The sequence below is a fragment of the Echeneis naucrates genome, chromosome 23 (genome assembly GCF_900963305.1).
Source record: "Echeneis naucrates chromosome 23, fEcheNa1.1, whole genome shotgun sequence".
In the NCBI taxonomy this organism is placed as follows: Eukaryota; Metazoa; Chordata; class Actinopteri; order Carangiformes; family Echeneidae; genus Echeneis; species Echeneis naucrates.
The window spans coordinates 2,495,573-2,511,955 of record NC_042533.1 but is presented as its reverse complement, the minus strand read 5'-3'; the positions used below and the strand labels follow the sequence as shown (position 1 = coordinate 2,511,955).

Below are 16,383 nucleotides of genomic sequence, written 5' to 3'. Positions count from 1 at the left end.
TCGACATGTCCATCCTAAATGATTAGATACTAGTTATTTTTTCTCAAATCACACCACTGAAAATTTATTTCTTGTGAATGTGTTGCACCTTTTTTGTTTTTTGTCTTTTTCTTCTTTCTTTTGGTCGAACCCTTTTCAGGGCGAACGCCGCCTTCATCATTGAAACACCAGATAAGAGATGGATGTCGTTTTATCACAGCAGTTTAATTCATTTAAATGAAAAATGAAGACAGAAATCAAACAGGCTCTCCAAAGTTCCCCTTCATCACAGGTAACCATGGTTACACATGGAGAGGAAATGCAACAGATCTCACCTCGGTATATTTTGGCATCTGTTTGAGACTGATTTGCATCCCCCCCCTCCAGTGGGTGAGGGAAATGTCACAGTATCAAGATGAACAGTCACACTTCTTCTTGTTGTTTCGTTGAGCATCACCAGTAAGAAGAGCTTTTCAGAATAAATGACCTTGTAAGGTCCCAACGGCTCTTTTCACATCATGCTGTTTATCAGCTGTAAGTTTTGTTATTATTGGAGATAAAATCATGCCTGTTTATTATCCTTTAAGTTGGCTGGTTGACAACAAGCAGCAGTGACCCCCACACAGATACACAGACGGCCACAGGCTATTCTGGCTCTGCAGACCAGAAAGGCTGTCCAAGCCTCTGTCCTGCCCCCCCCCCCCCCCCTCTCAGGGAGGAGACTCCTACACTTACTCAGTACTCCCACATTCATTCATTCCCTCAGACACCCCCCTCCCCTCCTCCCCTGCCCATCCCTGCGCCTGCTGCCTCCTGATTGGCAGTGGCAGTTAATGTTGCAGTGTGTGCGACGTGTGGCCGGCCCAGTGGAGGGTGTCTGATGGGGATCAGGGAAACAAAAGGAGTCCTGCTTCGTTCCTTTTAAGGTGGTATTTGCCCAGCGGGGCAGAAGTGTGGGGAGAACAGTGCAGAACAGGAGCGCTTGGGAACGCACCTCAGGACGAGGCAAGTGTGAGGATGTGCTGCTGGTATGAGCCTGATAGATGACAACACAGGAAGCAAAGCATTTCACAATGAGAGGGTTCCACCCAGACAGACACGCAGTTCTCCTCCCTATGAGGGTAGTCCTAAAACTTCAAAGAGGCAGAGAGAGCTCTCTGATGTGCAGGGGTCCTCTGAAGCTGCTCTGGCATGCACTTTGACCTCAGGCTGTGAGGAAGAGGAGGCATGAGGAAGAACTACAGCGCCATTCCGCTCATCTATGTGACTGAGGTAGCGTTTGCACTTGTTTCCACTTTAAGTCTGGCTGCTTGTTGTTGACTTGTCTTGTTTCTGTGTGTCTCTGTGGAGTCTCTCTCCTGCTGTCTGGCTCGTCTGCATTCATGAAAAGCGAAAAACAAAAGCAGAAGTCAGTTGCAGTCACGTGTTATCAGCTGTGTGTTATCGAGCTCATAAGCTCGACTCTTTCCTGGGTCACATGAAGAGCTCCTTATGTGATGTGCTGTGTTGGAAACTGAGCGGCTGCAGGGCTGCTGCTCTCTTCCATCAGATAAAGGATTTTAAGGCTGAAACTGGCTCTTGTAGAATGTCCTCAATTACTTTGTGTTGTTAAATATGTTGCCGTGGGGTTTTCGGGACTAGAGGAAGCTGAGTTTTAAGAGTGAAATGTTGCTGTCAGACAAGTTTAGTTGTTTCTCTATCTTGTGTCAGTGTGATTGGCCTTGAGTAACATCTGAGGAATGTCTACATCATGTCATACATCACACAAGCTGGTTTCCATTTAGTTTTTCTCTCTTGAAAAACATCCCTGGAGTTTCTGTGCTGTGCCTCTGAGGTCATGTTTGTATCTTTATCTGTCCATCAGGAGCTCAGCCCCTCCACCAAACTGCCCTGTCAACTCGCTCTGTGTCTTAAAAAGTATTAAAAAAGAGTCCTCCTGAGAGCAACCCCTGGATGACTTCTTGGGTTTGTGTGGCCCTCACTCTGCTGACACCACACAGTTATGTGTGTGCATGAATTAGTCTGCCGGTATGTGCACAACAAAATGCTGTACAAAAAAATAATCATGTTATGTAATTCCTCCAGTGTAATGAAGCTCTTCCTGTTAAGCTAACAGTCCAAACAAGCAAATAGTAGAAGGTAGAAGCAGCAGGATGTGAATTCTTCCTTCATTTATTGCCCCACAGAGTGTTTACCCCCTCCTGAAGGTCTCCGCTCTGCAGGAAGAGTCCTGGCGCGGCTCCACAGTTAGCCTTGATCTGCATTTTCCCAGCTTCTGCCTCCTCGATAAGTTGTTGAATCCTCTGTCTACAGTCTCTGCCTTGGAAGTGGAAGCGATCTGCAACTGTTAGTTTTGATCACTGCCATCCATTTACCATGGCAACCATCACTGTGTCTCATACACACAGCATTCAGGAGCTTGGTTGGTCCGATGTGTTTATCCCATAACAGGAGTTATATCTCAGGGGACACCGCAGTGCGAAGTGTCAACAGCACAGTTTTTCTCGTTCATACGGGCTGAACGTGTGTGTTATTTTCATCTTATCCTCACATGCACTCGAGAAAAATATGAGAGCAAGGACGTCTGCAGGTCCTCAGCACTGATGTGCTTGATGCAATGCTACAGAGAGCGTGATTGATTTGTCCTGGCACACTCGCTGCCCCTCTAAGGTCGCTCTTAGTATTACATCACGGTGGAGAACCGATAAGAAAGGCTGCTCTCGTCCAGAGTTTAGCGCAGGTCGGTGTTATCTGTCTAACACTTCAGCCCGGGCTGAAATATTTGGCAACAAATTCATATAATGTCATGAAATGTCGTGCAGATGTTCATTCGTGGTCCACAGAGGATGAATAATGCGACTTTTCAGTCACCTGAGGTTGAATTGTGTTGGCATGAATCTTCCTGGACTGCACCAGAGTGAGTTATAATAAGTGTGGTCACATTTTTAGGATCATGTTCCTGAAAAGAGAATGACACACACCACAGTATCCACGTGAGGCCGTACAGGGCTGCTAGCATGTTGGACGATTTCTGCATCAGTGCAATGGGGCCCTTTCATGTCTCCGTTTAAATGAGTGGATTTTTGCCATACAGACTCTCCAGTGTGGTTGTGGAAACAGTTTCCCAGTTGAGTTTTCTTACAATATCTCACAATATTCATGGTGCAAGATGTGACATTTGCAAAAATGTAATTAATGTAAGAATTAAAGAGGTGTGGAAGTTTTGTAATAAAATCTAAAAAAAATAACAAAAATTATTATTTAATTACTGGTATTCCATTCTGATCAGTCAGTAATGTGATAACTTGTGTTTTGACGAACTGAATGGAGCATTTTTTATTTTTTTTTTAACTCTGTGTTTTCAGATTGTTTGCCTTGAACAAAAACATGAAGTGCGCCCTGAAACTCTCTATCAGTAAACATCGCTGAGAGCCATCATGTCACGATGGCAGCTGAAATTTGTTTGGTACAAGCCCAGGAAGCGAGTTAATTAAAATAAACTTTGCTGCCACAGGGGAAGGCTGGTGGCTCCTCAGTATCTTGTGTTTCTGCCACATTTTGATAAAACTGCAGCTCACGATTATTTTCATTATTTATTGTCTGTCGGCGTCTTTTCTTAATTTATTTTTTGGTTTGGTTTCAGAAAAAATTGTGATTAAAAACAAACATAGATTAAAAATCTGTGTAAAGTTTGTGCTGAATGTTTGGCTGTCATGACTCCCAAAGGGAGGTCAATGTCTGACAGAAACTGCAGCAGTAAGTTCTCTACTTGCCTCCATGAACTGATAGCTGAGCATGTGCATTCACTAACTGCTGCTGTTTTTACGGCGCCCACACAGACCTTTAACCTCACCCCGAATTGAGTGCAGTTTTTATCACAGTCCAAAGGTATTCCATATATAATCCAAGTCATAAAAAACCGAACAAAATAGAAACTGGCAAAGAACCAGCAAATAGTTGATTTATGAAACACCGTAAAAGTGCTCTCAAAACTAGTCAGAAATATCAAGTAGAGAATATATCCGAAGTAAAGACTGGCTGTCCTTCACTGACATCCTCAGGAAACAGCAGAAGTACACAACCTGCACATTAACCAGCAACGGTGTGTGTAATTTCCCTGATGAAGATAACGACCTTCGTTGTTGACAAAGTAGATTAGTTCTGCCGACCCCAGACCATAATTCTGCACACACACGAGCTGTCACCATACAGTCTCCACTCATTTCTCATCACGTTTGTCACAGATAAATTTCTCAATTTGTCACCATGGCAACAAGAGATGACGCCAGCAGCCACTTCATTTCGATGATGGCATGTGTTTCATACTCTGTTACACCGACAAAATGAGATGTGTTTTAAGCCCAATAAATGTCGTAAGCAAAGTCAATGGTAGTTAAAGCGGTAAAAATAAATGTAGTGAAGGAAACAGCAATCTCCTGTTGAAATGTAGCTGGAGCGTTGCTGCATTACATTTGCAGCAAAAATGTGTGTGTGTTTAGATTAATGAAATCGAGGCTCGATAGAATAAATGCATTTCTATGTCTGTGTGTATAATATTGCTGCAGATGTAATGAGGATTTATTCACAACTGATTTGTCTGTTTGAATGGAAGTCAAACGAAGCAAATTTCTTATTTTTCTCACTCGTGGGTGAATGTGGTAAGTTAGCTGTAGCTAATAAAACTATTTATATTTAACACAGAGAAGTGACAGCTGTTAGCTCATCATTTGGAAAAGGTCATTTTGTTGATCTGCTAATCAGTCCCATCTTCCCATCATGCCTCACCCTGACATTATGCTAAGCTAAGCTAATGTATCAACATAAACAGATAAATGGATTTCAAGATGCCGTACAGCGGGTGGGTGTGATTGTTAGGCCTGTTTAAACTGGATTGTTTGGTGAACCGTCTCTTTTTATCTCTGTCTGACCGCCGGCCTTTCATGACGGTGCTCACATCTCACAGCCGTTGTCATTCATTCTACAAAATAAAACCAAAAAAGAAAAAGCACTCAGAGGAAGACACAGAGGCTGAAAGGTCACAAGCTGATGGTGCCGGGTCGGACCGTCATGTGGGCATGTAGCAGGAAGAGACATGAAAGCGCACCCCCCCACCATGTGCTTTGAAAGTGTGACCCCTCAGATATTTAATTCAAGCGGCCTCTGGAGGTCTGAGAGCGACAGCACTGTCCTTTCTGAAGGCATTCACCTTCTCCGGCAGCCATCAGTGTCCCAAAAACACAGTTAAAACCTGCAACATGTATCATCACCGGTGCATTTATTAAACAACAGTGGCCAGACTTTTATTAAAGCGGACTGAAAAGATTTAGTAATTCACACTCCTGAGTTGAATTTGCATGAAGAAAAGCCCGTATGCAGCATTTCTATCATTAGACGGATCATTTTCAACCATTCGCCTTCATAAGAAGTCTAAATTATGACATCAGTCTTCAGATGAGTTGTTCGCAATAAAAAGCCAATAAAATTACAGTTAAAACCTGCAACATGTATCCGCTCAGCTAAACCCCACATCTGATTGTTGATCACATATCCAGTCATTTTTCTGGTTAACAAACTGTTTAATCTTTTTTATATGCTCAATTTAAAATTGTCGGAACAAAGATACAAATTGTTGTATTTTCTTTCAGCAACAGAGAATATAAAATATCTAATACTGGATAGAAAAATGGTATCTGGTATAAACACTATAAAGTTTCAGGATTGCACTTTGCAAAGTTGTGATGTTTTGTTTGTTGATAGTAAAAGTACCGAAAATCACCTGTGGTAGCTCCCACAGAGTGTGTGTTTCTAGACACACAATGAAACACACAGACACAAGGTGAAAGGAGGACCAGCACCTGGGTCAAAACCAATCATGCACATCCTTTTAGACAACAAGGAAGTGAGAGAAAGTACAATAATTAAAATGTCCCGCTGCCGTCAGTGAAACAGGATATTGTTCTCTTTGCTAATGCAAAATTATGCAGAAAGATAGATAAAGATAATCACAGCACCAACGGGGAAAGAAGAAGAATACAATCTGAGGGTGAATAATGACCGTTCGCCATGAACAAAATACCAAAGAAAAGGCAGAAGCTGCCTGCTAAAGCAGGTGCATGAAGAAAGACGAAAATAAATAAATGTCGTTTTAGCAGAGAGCTCACAAACAGCTGAAAAATAATGAGTGTCGGACTACAGCAAGCCTGCAGATCAATACGCTCTGAAATGATGCTTCTTTGAGACAAATGACAGGACAACACGCAGCCAGGGGTTCAGAAATACGCCTTCTCTCAAACTTTATATTTCATTTATATTGAACCATCTGTGCATTTATTTCCCAACAGAATTTAACCTACGAACCATCGATTCACTACCAGCAAGGATCTTCAGGTGGAGAAGTAATGAATCCTACAGGACTTTATTTACTTATTCCACAATTAGCCAATCTTTTTTGAAGGCTTTTCTTTCAACGCTGCGTGTAATGAAGAGTGATTTTATTTAATCTTCCGATGTGTTTGTTGAGCATAAAGTGTCTCCAGTTTGCTAAAATCCCAAGCCAACATAGTAATGTTACATGGGGAGTGTGTTATTTTGCTGAAGTGCAGATTTGTTGTACTTTTCAGGAGGGAGACGCTCCCTACCACTCGCTTTAAAGGATTTAGAACCCGAGTCTTTTCACTTCCAGCTCCCAAACCCCCCATGTGTCTGTTCTGTCTATTCAGACAGGCCCTTTAATAGTATCATCACTGCCACTTACACAAATATATCCAATACAACTGCATCACGGTTCGTGAAACTGCGGCCTTGTTATTAATTTTGACAACACTGCGTCCATCTGCAGCAGAGCTTCATCTCCACTCAGCTTGAATTTACCGCCAGAGCGCCACAAAGACCTTTTCCATTCCCAGCATGCCCATTCAAGTGCCCCGGTGATTTAGTTCCCCCACTAGGCCGGGACAAAAGGCACAGCTGGAGAGCCGGGAACTTTGGCCCTCCCTGAAGAAAATCCACCATAAAGGCTGAAAAGAGCGCCAGGAGGAAGAGGAGGCGTGAAGCTTCAACTATTAATTTGTTTGAAAGAAAAAGATGCCATTGAGGTGCAAATGGCTGAGAGAGGAGAGAAGAGTGGACAGTCAACTAGCTCTGGAGCTTCAAACATCGTTGTAATGTCCATGTTTACAAGTGGAAAATGCTCATTTAACAAAGTGCACTGACACAGATTTAATATTTTTAATGGGGACAGAGATCCTGAGCTCCTTTCTGACTGAAGAAGGGTCTTCAGTGAGGTTTGAGGTTACGTGGCTGCAGCAGTGAGTGAAAGAAATGAAGGTGAAAGGAAGATTTTGTGAGAGATAAAAGCAGTGAGGTGGAAGAGAGAGGGAGGCACATCGCGAGAGAAAATGGGATTGCTGGCACGAAAGCGTCGACTTCTCACAAAAGGAGGCAGAAGGAGGTTGAAAGATTTAATAAGCAGAGAGCGACATTTGAGGGCAGATTCCAGACAGATAAAAAGGGGCTGTGATGAAAGAAGGGATGTTTTTTTATTTATTTCATTATTTATTTATTTTTTTTTGGGGGGGGGGCGATGGGGCTTCTGTGAGGGTTATATAATCCTGCTCCGGTTACTGAAGCCAAAGAGAGTGAAACATCTCCCAGTTCACCTGATTCTGACTGAACTGATTTGACTCTATGCTGCCTGGCACAAACGGTAAAAGATGAACGTCAGCAACAGATGGATCGCAGCTTTTTGCATCTGTGCTCATCTGGATGTAAATATAATGACTGACACATCAGAGCCTCTCTGTGACTGCGACATCAGCAACAACAGAAACATATGGAGGAACCTAAATGTAGTTTGTTCTCTCCTTTTCCAGGAGAGATGAAATTTAATCTCTATGACACTCCTGTCTATGTAACGGAGAGAAGTGGGTGCAAGATTAATTAAATATGATCTTTTAATCTCATCTGCGTAACATGAGTTGATTTGACAGTCTGTATTATGTCTGCGAAGTGTGTGTGGGTGTGTCTCCGTCTGCAGCAGAAACAAAAGGACTGGAGAAGACAAACGTCTGACCACACGCAGCGTGCGTGGCAGAGTTTGACTTCCTGTTTGGCCCACAGAAATGAACAGGGCCGGATTAAAACCTTAGATCTCAGTTTGACTTTCTGTCGAACGCAGAGAGTTGTTGGATTAACGTCAATTTTACAGGCATGGAAATAACAAACGTTCACACTGAAGGTGTTTACACGCATCAAATAGTAAAAGCGGAGGGAATATCTCAGTCTCTAGTTTAAAATCTTCAATACAACACGGTGTTTATTCAAATGATATTGGAAAATATTCGAATCTTTAAAAAAGATCACACCGACAGCTTCAAAATGAACCAATATATGAATATTTATTCGTGCACACATTGTGTTTGCACAATGGGAGTAAGAGGGAACAATCTAAAGAGTGAGCTGCAGAATGGAGAAATTGTTAGTTTCTTAGAGGCTTCATCACGATGAGTGACCCCTTCATGTTAAATATCTGAACAGCTTTAGTAGAAACCACTTGAAGCTGTAAAATATCCTGCAGCCCCAACAGCTCCCATCCACTGGAGACTCCGACTGGAACGTCCTGATCCATCTCAAATCAAGACATTCCCGACTCCCATGCAGAACGTTTTCCTCCTAAACATTCCACAATCCCCTTGCCCATCACTCCGTAGCGCCCCTCATCAGAACGTCCTGATCCCTCCAGCGCCCCACCTCACATTTACGGACCACTGTCAGTACTCCGGAAGTCTCTGGGATTATAGAGACGTCACGACTGAGATGGAGACGGGAAGTGGGGGCGGGAAGTTCATCAAGAACACAAACATTGCCAGGGGGGAAAGGGAACAATGGCAACTTATCATTAACTGCGTGAGTTTTCCAAATATTTACACAGGAATGCTTAACTCCTCTGTGCACACCTTGACACTCAGGCATGTTCAAAATGCTGCTCTGTGTCTCACTTCCTGCATTTAGATGAAGAGTTTGGACAGATTTTCTTGAAGCGCGTCAAAAGCTGTTCGCTGTCTGTTTCCACTTGTACAGCTTCACACGTCATCTCGTGCTCCAAAACCCATTAGAGAGTGGCATTTACATAAGGCTGAAGTTTTTTTGTGGATGTGTGTGTGTCGGCCCACAGCCATTCGGTTCTCTGAACCAAATCAATGCTAAAGTGCAAAGAGAATACCAATCCAGGCCTAATTAAATGTCACATTTAACTCCTCGCCTGCTATTTCTCTTTCCCATATATGAGCTTTGTGCTTTTATTAATCAATGCTCGGGGGAAATGGACTGGAAGTGTGTGAGGTTATTTGGATTGATCATAACAGGGAGATTGGTTGTGGATCTGCCCCCAGGAGCAGTGCAGTGATCTTTTGAAACATGCACACAGCACATTCACCCTGGGTCAGAGGGAGATATTGTCCTGGAGGCAGAGTCGGTGCCAGGTGCTCTTTTTTCCTTTCTTCTCCTCTTTTCCTGGCAGACTGAATCACTGAGCTTCGGGGCTGTCCGACTTGCCAGTACACACACTTATCTCACTCCAGCCCCGTAAACTGGGCTTCACCTCAATGTATGTTTGAGATAGAAGAAAGTGAGAGAGATAAGACCTCTCTGAGTGGTTTGGTGTGTTTTTATAAGATGGTTGCAGTACTTGCATCGTGAGCATGAACCCTTATTGTGCACCGGCACACTGAACTGCATCCCGAGGCCTGGATCATATGACCGGGCCACTCGTGATTCTAATTAGTTTTTATTATCAGGAGGACCAGAGCAGGTCTGCTGTGCCTTTAAATCATTCATGACTCAGTCCCCAGACCTTTGTGGGGTAATTTATCTTTTCACTTGATATATGGCCTGTGTCATGTCTGCCTATATCCTTTACGGTCAGTTATCTAGCTGTGTTTTATTTAAATGTAAACATCGAGCTCAGAATGTCAGAGGATGATTATAAAGCTTTAAAACAGCCACTGAAAACTAATGATCATCGTCGACAAACAACCACTTCATGCAGTAGTTAATAACACAACTTACAATTTGTTTACAATTTGTCTTACACTTCTGCTTCAGCACATATCGGAGGAAATTACTGTTATTTCACACCTCTGTTTTCATGTCAAACATGTGTTCAACATTTTTAGAATAAACGTCATAACAGCAAAAATCAAAGTGTGACATTAGTAAATAAAACAAAATGAAACAGAACATGGAGCAGATGCAACGAAAACAATTCTATTGATAATGATCACAGAAATAATAATGATAAACACAGCTGTCAGCTTCGCAAAGGATAGGAATAGTTTCCAAACATTTACTAACTTTCTGCTGTGCATTTGAATTAAATCAAATTTTATTCATACAGCACCAAATCATAACAAAGGCAGTTCACATATAAAGCAGGTGAAGACCAAACTCTATATAGAATCACATAAAGCAACCAAACAGATGAGGAAACTCTTGGTGGCAAAGAAAAGCAGCGGCCATCTGCCTCGACCGGTGGGGCTGAGACAGAGAGGAAAGAAACCACAACTTCAGGAGCAGAAGTAAAACTTAGAGCTGTAGAGAGCCTGATGCTCACACAAAAGGAAAGGAGCAGTGACAGCGATAATTATTGAGACAAAAACAGCAGTTTTCGTTCATTCATTAAAGTGGGTGTGTTCGATATCCGCCTCGGCTCCTCCCCCTCGTGCAGCCCGGTGGGCGGGGTCGAGGCGAACGTCTCCGGGCTTTAAGAGGACCACACCGGCGGGGTGGACTCAGGGAGCGGACCGAACCGCAGCCGGTGGGTCGGTCTGTCGGTCGGTGGCTCGGCTCGGCTCGGCTCGGTTCGGTTCGGTGTTCAGGACGGGGGGAAGGGGGGGCCGTGATGTCGACGGACGGCGGTGAAGTCTCCGCCTGAGGACGGCGGAACGATCCGGAGTCCGCCCCGGCGGTTGTGACCGGAGCTCGTCCGGCTGCTGCGGAGAAAAGTTCAGCAGAAGTCAGAATCCGCGAAAATGGTAAATAAACATTCATTCATTTCTTTACGACAAAACACACTTTAACCGAAGTTAGCTAACGTTAGCGAACCGGAACCGAACCAACGTTTCGTCGGTTTTTAAATCAAACGTCCAGACAAAAAAAAAAAAAAAAAAGGTGTTAAATTGTTCACTTTAATAAACAAACAAACAGACTTAAAGCCCCTTTTTATAATAAATTTAAAACGTCTTTTTGTGTAACTGCAAACATCTGTCAGACACGTTGGCACATTCCTTTAAATAATAAAAATAAAATAGCTTAAATTATTTATTATTTCACTGTGACAAAATGTGTTTTTACTAATAGAATTACTCCCTCACTCACTTCCAGTTATTCCTTATATTCAGACATAGATATGATTCTTGCCATGTTTCTCTATTTTTCCCAGTTATTTCTTATATTCAGACGTAGATGTATTTTTCTGCACCCACAATCATGGCCTATAAAAAGAGACTGATGGGAAAGTGTGGGAAGCATCTTATATCATGTTGCACTGCGTTAAAACTGACAGATTTTCTAATGGGCTTTGGTGGAGATGAGCTTCTTGCAGATTCTCACGTTCTCACTTGTGAATTTGGCAAAACGCTTTCCCTGTTTAGTCCCAATCAGCCTTCAGGACGGCCTGTCGACATCTCAGCCAGTCATCCTTTTCCCTCATATCCGTTGTTGTTTTCAGTAATAATTTCTTCTCATGCTGTTGTGGTAAGGGAAGAGTCCTCCAGCTCTGAAGCCTTTTACATCAAGTTGCAGGTGAGGCAGCATTAAATTGATGGAGTTTGCTGGATATCAATGTTCTGACCAGTGAAGTTGGCGTAACACTTTTATACAGGCAACCCCAAGCATGCTTACATCTCGGCATGAATCTGATACTCAGGTCTTAAAACTAACTTGGCCTTTAGCTATGTTTTTTTTTTTTTTTTTTTTTTTAATTCACCAAATCGTGGTCGAAGTTCTGAAGCCTCTAATATCATGTTGCACTGCTGTACCTGCGTTCACCGTTGAATTGACAGATGTTTTATTTGAGGAATTCGGCGGTTCTCTACCAGTCAGCGAAGTTGTCAAAACATTTTGTGTCTTTGGTTTACTCGTAATGGCACAAATTGGTGAACAGTATAGCAACCCTGAGGCGAAGTCAGTGGTGGAGCAGGTTTGTCTAGCCTTTCGAGAGCGATGCTTTGATTACAGGTTGAGATTCAGATGTTTTCTTTCTGCTGTCACGTGGAGGAGGATTTCCACCAAAGGTAGTTATTGCGAGAGGGCAAGTAACCCTCCGCTCTCTGTCATCCTGTTTTGTTTTGCACAAGCGCCACACATGCAGCGGTAACTTGCTTGTGCCGCAATGTTATTCCTCCCAAAGGCTGGATAACATGACGTGTTATGGCAGAGCAACAGACTCTTCTCTGACCCAGTTACATACGGCTGCGAAGCCCCGTGCAGAACAAACACACAGACGTCCAGGCTGCTGTATGACCGAGCCCACGTGGATACGAGGTGCACTGGATTCTGTGTTGCCATGCAATTCTCAAATCTTGAGATCTTGTGAAAGCTTTCTTAAAATTGTTTTATTGCCGTAGTTATCTTTCCTCAGCTTTAAACCTGACTTGAATGCGATAGTAAAAAGACCCACTTGGGCATCTCCAGTCCTTTGAGAGCTGGGAAGAGGATTTTATTTTTGTTGCCAGCTGACTCCCACATATTCAACTGTGAACATGTATCTGTGGTGTGCTGTCCTGCTGTCTGTCAGGCATCAGTACACCCAGGTACACTAGATAACACCCAGGGGCATTTTTAAACTCACAAGGCTTTTATTAGCTGCTCAGGTCCTCTGTGATTAGGCTGTCTTCGCAGTCATACCCGGGCCAAAGGTACTTCAGTGGGAGCTGTTGTGGAGGGATACAGTCTCAGTGCCAGCGAGGAGCTGGAGGGTCTGGATATTAGTCTCCATGCAGGTTGGACAGTGTGATTTGATTTATTCCCTCCACTGATCAGTCGAGTCAGAGAAAATGACTTGGAAAATATTTAGCTTGTCGTAATTTTTTAAAGCTTAAATATGTATGTAACGTATATTATGTTTAACTTTGCAACTTTCTCTTTGTCTGAATGATAACTATGATTTTGCACCTATGGAAATGCTGATGTCTGCATTTGCATTTAATCAATTTCTGAAAAGTTGTTTTGCAGATATTTATAAAGCCCATAAATGCATCAAATAACACCTTAAAGATGTAGTTTATTAACACGACCCATTTCTGTTCTGATGCTTCTTGGTCTTTTTTTAGTGTGTGTGTGTTTTCAGACCTACATGTAACACAACAGTGCTATCTCCTGATCTCATCTCTTTGCCTGTCATACATAATGCACGCTAAAAGATTTGGCATTTCATCAGGATCCTTAAGTTTGACGGTTTGTGGTCGCTAATGAGAGCTGCATCAGCACCTGTGGAGATTTGTCCGTGTCAAGAGTGGGCAGGCGTTCAGCTGTGATGGAGAGAGGAAATGGATAAGTTTAGCCAGGTAGAAGGGCTTTTGCTGGCTTTTGTTGACTCTTGAAATATCAATATGGATGCTTACTGAAGGTCAAACCACTCTGTGTGTGTTTGTCCCCATGTGGGTGGTGCTGCGTCATTAATGTACAGAGAAGGCGCTTTTCTTGGAATCATTAGATCTCTTTCAAAGAGGATAACAACACACTGGTGTTTTGTGTGCATGTTTGTGTGTCTTTGATCCAAAGGAAAGGGATGGAGTTGTGTTTCCGTCTTTGAGTTCCCCCACAGTATTCCCGCTGGGCAGCAGCATGTTTCTCTAAGATTTTATACCTCAGACTCACATCAGAAAAGAGATTGTCTTCTTCAGCCACCTTAACTGGAATTTGTTTTACAGACATGTTGTTTGTCTGGCATCAGTCACATCAAGATAAGGTTTGGTGTTTTGCTTTGGCTGAGTGAACACGCATCATCCATAGAAACCCAAGTGAAGCTAACGTAACGTGTGTCTCTGCAAGAATATTTATTTCTACATGATGTAAAACTTGGATTGGTTTGTTTGTCAGATAGTCAGTGAAATATTTCTCTTTTCGCACTTTTGAATGGTAATAATTTCAGTCACAGCTATCCTATGTCTGTGTTTCTATGAAGAATTAATTAGGAATAAATGGCTGCATCTCTTTGACATGCCCAGTTATTTAAATTAATCAGTAAATGGTTTGTCCTGTCAGACAAAAACACAAACTAAAGATAGTGAATTTATCGTGACACATTTTATTATTATTCATTTCATGCCAGGTTTTAGCTCTCATTGACCATTTCCTCTCTTTGCTCATATATAACTGGTTCACTTTTAAATAAAAATGTTTTTGATTCCTCACAATGCTTCTAATTGATCAGTCCGTGGACTTTTCCTCGGGGGAGCAATAACTTGTCGTCAATTTTTTTTAATGGTGCCGAGTTCTTTTAGAATGACATGAAGCAGACGATTTGAGACACTGGAGACACACAAATCTGTAGTTGTTTTTAATTAAATGATGAGAAAGAGATGGCACAGATGGAGCAGAAGTGGATCTTAAAAGTTGTATAATGTGTTTGCAACCTTGGGAGTTAATGGATTCTCCCCAGTAACACAACAGTTGATGTCATGCAGCAGGTCAGAGATTGTTTTTGAGTTGTGTGCCTGTGGGCTGCAGGAAACAGTTTCTGCAGTGGGCTTAGTTTTATGGCCAGTACGCGCACACACACACACACACACACACAAACTGACAGTCCGCCATCAGTACCACAAATCACAGTGATGAGCTGAGCCGTGGCCATTGTTCTGCCATTGAGAGGGAACGAACTGGGAGGAGTGAATGCTGCTGAATGTGAGCTGACTGTGGGTCGGGCTCCCTCGCCTCACCTCACTGGTCATTATGGCGAGGCGCGAGCCCGGCGCTGCTCGGCCGCGTCTGTTGTCACAGCAACCGATGGAATCTGTTCCCCCGGCCCTCACCTCTTTGTGTTGCATCCCAGAATAAATGAGGCTTTAATTTAGTAAAAGCAGCTGACCTGTGAGCCAGAGAGGAGGAAGCGGTGGTGTGTAAAGAGAGGTGAAACGTCAACGATCCAGGTGTTTCACATGTAGGTCCATAGGTTCACCCCCTCCCTCACTGTGGCCCCCCTCTCGCTGCATTTGGGATTGAGTGGGCTAAGATGACAGTGAATAGCCACACCAGCAGTGATGCCGGGTGTGTGAGTAACACAGTGCGGATTAACAAACGCACAAATACTCTGCCCGCCAAAGAGATCCTGTGTTGTGTTAACACACACACACACACACAAAGCTTTTTTCCCCCAGTCATTTTGCATATAAAGCTGATTCATTGCCAATTGTTAAACTCTGCCGAGGAGGGGTGTGTGTTTTTTGGCTCGCTGCTTCAATGTAGTTCAACGTATCTAGCATTTTATTTTGAAACCTTTTGATGCAGTTATTCACTCGTCTAAAGCTTGACTTGATATATTGAAGCCTGTTTGGTCCAAATCCCAAATGGAGGGAAGTCTACAGCTGAGCTGATTTTACTCTGGACTGATACAAAGAATATAATGAAAATATTGGAGCCGTTGATATTTCAATATGGCCCGATTTTTAAAGAGCCCCTGTCCGAAACACACACACACACACATGCCGGTCACTGTTATGTAATTTATAGGGCTATTTTTGTACCTGGTTGGACGTTGAAAGACAAATACAGCACTTAGGTTAGTGTGCCAGTGTGCGTTTGCTTTTTCTAAAAGCAGAGCAGTGTTGTGTTCTGAATCATGGAGGTGTTGAATGTATCTGAACTCATCTCCCTCTTATATTTCTTATATAGTTGTCTCTGTTGTTGGTCTGCGTATCCACGTTTTCTATATAATACATTTCCAGCCATATACCAACAGTTGTACGTTATGTAACCAGATTTTTGTGGTCCACCACTCACCTTCTCCATGTAATATGCTCCATACAACACAATCCAACCCAGTTTAACAGATTTCAATGATTTCTTTTCACTGTAGCACAGTGACTCATCAGAGTTGTCCCTGTTGATCATTTTGAGTTGGCAGTGGCTCCATCTTCATCATCCCAGCGAGTGGCGATGCTGCTGGCTGGGCTGCAAAATGAAGGTTTTTCAGTTTCTTTCAGTCATTCTTGCCATCACATTTGTAAAACCTGTCTAGAAGCCACTCTTAACATTCACTGTCACCACTGAACTGTAAAGTGGCGTGAAAAAAACAAAACAACATTATCCAAAATGACTGCATGCGTCATCATCCACTATCTCGACAGTCAAAGCACTTTGCATCACAGAGGTGGCTGTTTGCTTCTTTCAGCTCACAAAGCCTCTCAG

At 42.9% G+C, this 16,383-nt stretch overlaps 1 protein-coding gene across 3 annotated transcripts in view; it reads left to right on the top strand.

Annotated features, from left to right (window-relative positions):
• The first annotated feature begins 774 nt into the window (after positions 1–774).
• Positions 775–16,383, top strand: part of tmcc3 (transmembrane and coiled-coil domain family 3) — a 28,031-nt gene continuing 12,422 nt past the window's right edge. For 2 of the 3 annotated variants that reach the window (XM_029495454.1, XM_029495453.1), the window contains exon 1: positions 10,766–11,009. In XM_029495454.1, the coding sequence (XP_029351314.1) occupies positions 11,007–11,009 (3 nt within the window). In that variant the 5' untranslated portion in view covers positions 10,766–11,006. Of the gene's footprint in view, positions 1,252–10,765; positions 11,010–16,383 lie in introns of those variants that run through there. The other variant, XM_029495452.1, reaches the window with a different exon arrangement.